Source organism: Loxodonta africana, chromosome 12, assembly GCF_030014295.1.
Source record: "Loxodonta africana isolate mLoxAfr1 chromosome 12, mLoxAfr1.hap2, whole genome shotgun sequence".
Lineage (NCBI taxonomy): Eukaryota > Metazoa > Chordata > Mammalia > Proboscidea > Elephantidae > Loxodonta > Loxodonta africana.
Window position 1 is genome coordinate 93,342,425 of NC_087353.1, and position 9,051 is coordinate 93,351,475.

Genomic DNA, 9,051 nt, shown 5'->3' on the forward strand with positions numbered 1-9,051 from the left:
GATAAGGAAGCCAGTAAAAGTTAATTGTTTATATGCACTGGGAATAGGTTAGGGCTGGGTTTTCCAAAACACACTTAATATGCTGATTTAGATTCAAGATTCTATGTTTTCAAATACTTTCTCTGCCTCCAGGATTGAAATAAAATGGGCTGCAGTCCGCTAAGTCACTATACGTTTATACCTGCCTGGCTCTGGGGGCGAGGAAAGCAGCAAAAATAAAATCAGGCTCTTTGGCAGGGAAGTTAGGAACCAAGCTCTGGAAGACAATCGATGCACTTTACCCCAGATGAGGGGATTTCTAAAAAAAACGCACAGCCAATTCCCCGTGAATCACACTGGGCACCCAGCCTTCAAAGCTCAGTAAGTATCTGGCCAGAAGGCTGACTCACAGAGAGCCTTTTGAAAGAGGTGAAAAGGAAAGGGGTGTTTTATCATTCAAATGACTTTCTTCCAGTTGGGATCCTAAAAGAGCTACTTCTATCAAAAATGACATATTCTACGAACAAATATGTAAAGTGGGAATACTGGCGCAAGATTCCTGAGGCAATCCTGGAAGAAGGTAGGCCTGGAAGTCTGGAGTCGGGGTTCCAGCACTGAGGGCTCACGAAGAGGTCACTTCATCCCCAAAGCCAGAGAGATTCCTCATGGTAGAAGTGAAAAAATGTACTAGATGCATTTCTTTGGCCCTTTGGCCCTGGGTGGCTCAAATGGTTAAGCGCTGGAGTACTAACCAAAAGGCTGGTGGTTCGAACCCACCTGGAAATGCCTCAGAAGAAAGGCCTGGAGATCTGCTTCTGAAAGGTCACAGTCATGAAAACCATATGGAGCACAGTTCTACTCTGACATACATGGGGTCGCCATGAGTCAGAGTTGACTCAGTGGTAACTGTTTTTTTTTTTTCTTGCTAAATTTAACATCCCTCAGGCACCATAAAATCCAGAGTCCAGGCAGGTTTCCTGGGATGACAAACTTCCTCCTTACTGCTGCTTTGAAACAACTTTCTTCATTCCTGCAATTTGATTTCCCCAGAATGGGCTTGGAAAAGAGCGAGGGGATGAGAAATGGGTAAAGATAAATCAAAAAAAAAAGGGGGGGGGGGCGGAGAAGGCTCCATGTAAGTGGTGTCTGATAGACTATACTCTCCCCTCATCCTCAGTTTTCTCCACACTGACTTCTTCTGGGCCGTTAGCACTGGCTCACAGAAGAGAGAGACTAGATCCCTGGCTCTGTTAACTCTACAGGACCAAATGGCCATTTCTTCCACAAATACACTGCAACAAATAAAAAGGAACAAGACATAGAAGAACATGGAGATTAAGGAGGAATTTAGGAGATAAAAATGGCAGTGTAAGGCTTGTCTTTGTATCTTGATTCAAACTACTCAATTATGCAGCAGTGGAGGAAATCTGAATGCGGACTGAATATTTGATATTTTGTTCTTGTTAGCTGCCATCAAGTTGATTCCAATCCATGGTGATCTCACGTATAGAGTAGAACTGCTCCATTCGGCTTCCAAAGCTGTGACCTTTTGGAAGCAGATCTCAGGGCCTGTCTTCCAAGGCGCCTCTGGGTGGGTTCCAAGCGCCAACCTTTCATCCAGTAGTCCAGTGTTTAACTGTTGCACCACCCAGGGACTCCCCTTGATGATATTAAGGAGTTGTTATTAATTTTTCCGTTTGATACTGGTTATGTTTTTAAAACGAGTCCTTCTCATTTAGAGATACATACTAAATTATTTCCTAATGAACAGCAAGATGTCTGTGGTTTGCTTTTACAATAATGGGGGCAGGAACAGAGAGAGGGAGTAGGGATGAAACAAGATGACCACTGTGGAAGTTCACTGTACCATCACGCTATTCTATTTTTGTGTATGTTTAAAGTTTTCATCATGAAAAGTTTAGAAAGAGAGACTATTGGCTGGCTTCTCCCCCGGTTGACACAGCTCTGGAACTTCCCCGAAGGGCAGGTTAAGTGCTGTTTCCCCATCCTAGGAAGCTGGAAGGGGCGGATGCCACCCTGCAGCCCTTCCCCACAGTGGCATGTTCCTCCCCTCGGGTGTCCAGGAGTAGCCTTCTCCACTCTGCCAGTCCCCAGAAGCTGGCCAGCTGTACCACATCCACCAGCCCTGGGTACAGGGGGAAGGTGCAGGAGAGGGGGGTGGCAAGGGAAGAAAGGGTGAGGGGAGCGCATCCTGGGGACTTCAGTGTCCCCTCGGGGGTGATGCGGAAGACTCTGGGCCAGGGCGATTCGCGAGGAAGAGACCCAGGAGGGCGGCTGTGGCCCTACCTGCCTGACAGATGTACGCGCGGCCAGCAGGGGAGGGGCGGAAGGGGCGCCCCGGGGGGGTCCCCCTACAAGCCAACGGGTGTGCAGGGGCGGAAGGGGCGCCCCTAGGGGGTCCCCCTACCTGCCCCACCTGCTGACAAGTGTGCGGGATGGGGGCGACGCCGGGGTCCCCCTGCCTGCCCTACCAGCCGACAGGTGTGCGGGGCGGAGGGGCACCCCCGGTGTCCCCCTACCTGCCGACAGGTGTGCGGGGTGGGGGCGCCCCGGGTCCCGGCCCACCTTGAGGATGTTGTCGAAGATGGTGTCCCGAAACTCGAGCAGCGCCTTCTGGTCGAACTCGCGGCCGTGGATGATGCGCATCTGCTTGAGGAAGGTGGACTTGCCGCTCTCGCCGGCGCCCAGCAACAGGATCTTGACGAGGCGCCGCACGGCGCGCCGCTCGCGGGCCAGCAGCGCGTCGATGTCGCGGCTGCGCCTCCGCGCCTCCCGCTCCGCGTCGCGGGCCCCGCCGCCCGCCTCGGCCGGCAGCAGGCAGCGGCTGAGCGTGCGCACCACCGCGGACATTGCCGCCGCTACGGCCCGCGGGCCATGGACCCGCCGGCGAGGCCGGGCCCGGCGAGGCCCCGCGGCCCAGGCGTCTCCTCAGGCCGCCGCCGCCGCCGCCCGACGCCGAGCTCGCCCGGCCGCGCTCGGCCCGCGGAGGGAGGGAGGGACGCCGGCGGGGCGGCGCGCGCCATTGGGACTGCGGCTGCCAGTCCGGCCGCGCACGCGCTCGGATTGGTGCCTCTCGCCTCCGGCGCAGCATCGCTCCCGCCCCTGGGGCGGGGTGGTGCCGACGTGGGCGGGGCCTTCGGGGGCGGGCTCCTGGGCCTCGGGCTCCAGCTCCGCGCTTCTCATTGGACCCCCGCGCCGGAGCTCTTTCTTACAGAATGAAAGGGAGGCGGGGTCAGAGGGGAGGCGGGGCTGCCACCCACCATTCTCGATTCTCATTGATCTTAGAGCACGTCAGTCAGGCTGAACGGGTTTGCGATTGGGGGATTCGTTGAGTGGGGCGTGACCACAAATGCCAGGTGTACAGAAAGAGTTAGCCTCGGTTCCCAGCTCGGGGCTGACCAGCAGGCGGGCGGAGCGGCCTCGGACATTGCCCAAAAGCTGGAGAATGTCCGTAAGAGGCCCAACTGCCCATCTTCTGTTGAGAGAGAAAGCTGTTGCTAAAGCATTTTCCTTCTAGAAACACTGGCGAGGGATGGGGCATGTATTTCAAACAATGAACACGGAGAGTAGGTGGGCTTTCAGACACTTTCTAAGAGCTCGCTAGTCATCGAACTCACCCGCGAGAAAAGCCTTTCAGAGCATGTGATGAACACAGCAGAGTGGAGTTGTTCGCACTGAGTTTGAATCTCCCGTCGACCACTTACTAGTTGCATAATTTTATGCAACTTTCTTTGCTGCTCTTAACTTCAGTTTCTTCATCTGTAAAATAGGAGTAGCGGTACTCTGGTGGCACAATGGCTAAGTGCTTGACTGCTAACCGAAAGGTTAGCAGTTCGAACCCACCCGGTGGTACCACGGAAGAAAGGCCTGGAGATTTGCTTCCATAAAGATTACAGCTAAGAAAACCCTATGAAGCAGTTCTACCCTGTCATGTGGAGTCGCTATGAATCATAATTGACTCCACGGCACTACCATCCACAAGAAGGTGGGAATAATTGTAGTAACTACCTCACGTTGTTATAAAGATGTAAACTGAGAACATGCACGTGTAAAATACTTAGCGTAGTGCCTGGCACAGAGTAAGCTCTTGATAAATGTTAACAGATCTTATTAGATATCCTTAACTATCCCAGAGCTCCTGAGTTGGAACCTCCAGGAAGGAACGAAGGTGTCCTTTAAGATCTCCAGAGGAGTGGCCAGATTTGATCTCAAAGGTCATCTGGTCTAGGTCCCCCTTCCCACCACGTAAAACCAGAAACTAAACCCATTGCTGTCAAGTAGAACTGCCCCATAGCGTTTCCAAGGCTGTAATCCTTATGGAAGCAGGCTGCCACGTCTTTCTTCCATGGATTGGCTGGTGGGTTCAAACTGCTGACCTTTTGGTTAGCAGCCTACCACTTAACCACTGTGCCACCAGGGCCCCTCCCCACCATACACAGGTATATAAAATGAGACCAGAAGAGAGCAAAATGATTAACCCAAGGTCACCCAAGGGCAAACTAGAACCCTGCCTTCTGTCTCTATATCGCTCCGCTTCTAACTAGAGAGGATATGTCCAAAGAAAAGTGGTGGTTGTTGTTAGTTGCCATTGAGTCAGTTGCGACTCATGGCAACCTCACATGTGCAGAGTAGAACTGCTCCATAGGATTTTCAAGGCTGTGACATTTTGGAAGCAGACTGCCAGGCCTTTCTTCCATGGCACCACTGGATGGGTTCAAACTGCCAACCTTTTGACTAGTAGTTGAGCACTTAACCATTTGCGCCACTTAGGGACTCCTAGAAAAGTGATTAGTGAATGTGATTCCATTAGATTCTACAAATGATATGTGTACAATTCATTAAAATCTAGCCACTGGGGGCTGGAAAGGACTTCTGGAGAGGAAACTGAAGATGGAAAAACATTCAGCCTTCGCATTAAGAAGCTTACACATTAGTTAGGAAGCCAAGCTGCTCAAATCACAGGACAAAGTGGAGACGAACAGAATCCCCAGTTTCTGTTTTAGAGTCCTGGCATCCAAGTATTTAACTCAGAGATCTAAACTTCTCAGTAACTCCAAGCGCCCATGACATGTAGCCTTTGTCATTTGCTGAAGCATGAATCTGGATCACGGATGAGTTATTAACACATTATTCAGAGCTTTGTAATCCTTGAAAAATGATTAAAAAGGAAGTCTTGTTACTTTGTGAAAATGGCGTTCCATAGAAAACCAAATGCTTGTCCCTGGGTGATGTAAATGTTTAACATACTCGGCTGCCAACTGAAATCCAGAGGCACCTTGGAAGAAAGGTCTGGCAGTCTACTTCCAAAAAAATCAGCCATTGAAAGCCCTGCTGTGACACACATGGGGTTGCTGTGAGTCAGAATCGACTTGACAGCTATGGGCTTAGTATGGTGACAGAAGTGAAGAGAAAGCGGAGAGGCCTAAGAAAGCGATGCTTCTTAGACAGAAAATAGAGATTTTGAACAAATTAAAGAGGGGACCAGACTGAGTCTCTCATTTGGGTAAAATAAATTCTGAAAAGGTGATCCACAAAGAAGTTGCAGCAAGTGCACCAGACAACGTTTACAAATAACTTGATATCTTTACAAATACCTCTGTGCCTGTGTTTACACAATCATTAAAGATTTTAAAAGGTCACGTACATTTTTTAGTGACACCTTACTGCATTCTATTGGAGAAATTATATGCTATTACTGGTACCTGATGTGGGGACTTGACAAGGTCTCAGGACATATCCTTCACATTTATCAAGGGGCTACGGTGCTTGAAATAAACAAGCTTATCTGTGTATCCAGCAACAATCTCTTAATTACCCCTTACATTTGTGTGGCATGTTATAATTTTCAAAGTATTTCCACATACATTATCTCATTTGTCCTCTCAAAGCTGCTGGAAGGGAGGTAGGTCAGAGATTATTAAAATCGAAGAAGCTGTGTCCTAGAAAGGTAATGTTGCTTGTCAGAGGAAGTAGAGTTAATAAATTGCAGAACCTGGAATGAAAATTGGGAGGGCCTGGCCTGGTATGTTCTCTGTGCATAGCGTGGGTCAGGGGAAAGTGTGAGAGCTTTGAGGCTTGGCTCCACTGCCTACTAGCTGTGTGACCTTGAGCAAGTCAGTTAACCTGTCTAAGACTTAATTTCTTATCTGCAAAATCAAGATAAAAAATAGGGCTATGCTAAGTAAAAAAAAAAAAAAAAAAATTTTTTTTTTCTTTAAGTATATGAAACTCTTGTGGCATAGCGGTTAAGAGCTAGGGCTGTTAACCAAAAAGTCGGCAGTTTGAATCTACCAGGTGCTCCTTGGAAACCATATGAGGCAGTTCTACTCTGTCCTATAGGATCGCTATAAGTTGGAATTGATTCGATGGCAATGGGTTTGGTTTTTGGTATGCTAAGTATTAAATAATTTAATGCATGTAAGACCCTAGTACAGAGCCCACTACATGTTCTTGTTGTTAATTGCTATTGAGTTGGCTCTGACTCATGGTGACCCCACATACAACAGAACAAAACGTTGTCCAGTCCTGCGCCATCTTCATGATCATTGGTATGTTTGAGACCATTGTTGTGGCCATTGTGTATTTTGCGTGCCTTCTAACCTAGAAGGCTCATCTTCTAGCACTATATCCACTATATGGGACACTATTCTGTTGTGATCCATAAGGTTTTCATAGGTTAATTTTCAGAAGTAGATTGTTAGGTCTTTCTTCCTAGTCTGTCTTAGTCTGGAAGCTCTGTTGAAACCTGTCCATCATGGGTGGCCCTGCTGGTATTTGAAATATTGGTGGCATAGCTTTCAGCATCATAGCAACATGCAAGCCACAACACTATGACAAACTGACAGATGGGTGGCAGATCACATAAAAAGTACTCAGTAAATTGTAACATTATTATTATCATCATAGAGCTTTGGAAATAGGTATGCAAACTTAAATCTGAAAAAAATTACTTTGAATCCAATACAGAGAGACAAAAATATGGAAAATATGAATGAGAAGATAAGAGACAGGAAAGATAGAGGAAGAATATCTAACATAAATTTAACCAGAGTTCCAGAAGGGGGTAGAGAGAATGAGGAAGAAGCGCTATTTGAGAAGATAATGGCTCAGAATTTTAAATTGATGCATGACATGAAATGCCTAGCTTGATACATAAAAAGACATTCATGCCAAGATATGCCCTAATGAAAATCAAGGACATCAAAGACAAAGAGAAGATCTTAAAAACAGCCAGAGGGAAAAGAGCAATAGCTATTATTTACATAGTAGTTACTATGTGTCAGGTACTGTTCTAAACACTGTGCATGTACTAAATCATGTAATCCTCAAAGGAGCCACCTGAACTAGAGGTGACATCAAAAGTGGAAGCCAGATGGGAAATAATCTTAAAAGCACTGAGAGAAAAATAACCATTATCCTAGACTTGTAAATCCAGTGAAAATATCTTCCAGAAAATGGGAAAAATGAAGCCATTTTTGAGCAAATAAACATAGAGGGCTATTTAATACTAATGATGTACTTTGGGAAAAAGGGGAAATAATCTCAAAAGGAAGGTTTGACACCCAAAAAGGAATGATGGACATTTTGTAAACATACAGGTAATTCTTACCATTGACTATGTTAAGCAATAATAATTTTAACTGTCAGAGTTAAAAAAAAAAAAAACCTAAAATACTGGAGGAATCCATCAGTGCTGCAAATGGTTAAGCAGTTAACTACTAACTGAAAGGTTGGCAGTTTGAGCCCACCCAGAGGCACCTCAGAAGAAAGGCCTGGCAATCTGCTTCCGAAAGGTCACATGCTCAAAAACCCTATAGAGCAGTTTTACTCTGACACACATAAGGCCAACATGAGTTAGAGTCGGTTAACTAGGGCGTATATGTAGGGAGAGAAGAGGTCATGATTAGCATTCTGTTTTTGTTGTTGTGTCTCGTTGAGTCAATTCCAACTCATAGCAACCCTACCGGACAGAGTAGAACTGCCCCAGAGGATTTTTAAGGAGCAGCTGGTAGATTGAAACTGCTGACCTTTTGGTTAGCAGTCTGCACTCTTAACCACTTTGCCACCAGGGCTCCCAAAGTGTTCTAAGGTCCTTGAACTGTTTGGGAGGAGAATAAATATTTTGATTAATGTTAAACTTTGTTAAGTTAAATATTCATGTTAAAATTTCTAGGGTAAACACAAAAAGAAGCGAAGTAGAGTGTATAAATTCCACACTAGCAGAGGAAAAAAAATGAAATGAAGGGGGAAAATCAATCAATACAAAGAATGCAAGAAATGAAGAAAAAAAGAAACATAGGACATAAACAAAATAAGAAGGTAGAAATAAATCCAAATATATGACTCATCAAAATAAATATAAGCAGACTAAACTAGTTAAAAGACGACTAGATAGAGTTGTACACATGTATGAGAAGAGATAGATATGTGTAGGCAGGCACATGTATTCATTGAAGGCACTACTACAGATACTCCTCAGATACAACCAAATACTTTCAGAGATCTCTAGGTTTGAAAGCTTAGGAACTAGTCTCATGGGACAACTCAGTCAACTGGCATAATATAGCTCACAAAATCGATATTCTGCATCCTAGCAAAGTTAAGTACGCATCTGGGGTCTTAAAAGCTTACAAGCAGCCATCTAAGACACAATTATTAGTCTCCACTCATCAGGAGCAAAAGAGTAAGAAGGTAACCAATATTACAGAGAAGAAATAAGTTTACAAGACTGACAGCCTACATGAGCCACAACCTCAACTACCCTGAGACCAGAAAACTAGGTGATCACCACTGACCAATCTGACCAGAGCCATAACAGATGATCCAGTGTAGAATTGGAGAAAAATGAAGAACAAAACCCAAATTCTTAAAAATGGCCAGACTAACTTGGACCACTAAGAAGACAGGACTCCTTGAGACCATGGCTCTGAGATACTATTTAAACCTTGAACCAGAACTACCCCCTGAGATCACCTTTTAGCAGAAAAGCAGAGTGACACACAAAATAAAGGATATTACCCATTAGATCTGTGCTCTACTAAAAAAAATCTG

General features: G+C 46.1%; 1 protein-coding gene across 1 annotated transcript in view; it reads right to left on the reverse strand.

Annotated features, from left to right (window-relative positions):
• GNA12 (G protein subunit alpha 12) overlaps window positions 1–2,864 on the reverse strand; it is a 129,532-nt gene extending 126,668 nt beyond the window's left edge. Inside the window, exon 1 of the mRNA XM_003416500.3 lies at window positions 2,566–2,864. Within this exon, the coding sequence (XP_003416548.1) occupies window positions 2,566–2,850 (285 nt within the window). The 5' untranslated portion in view covers window positions 2,851–2,864. The remainder of the gene's footprint in view (window positions 1–2,565) is intronic.
• Window positions 2,865–9,051: the final 6,187 nt, after the last annotated feature.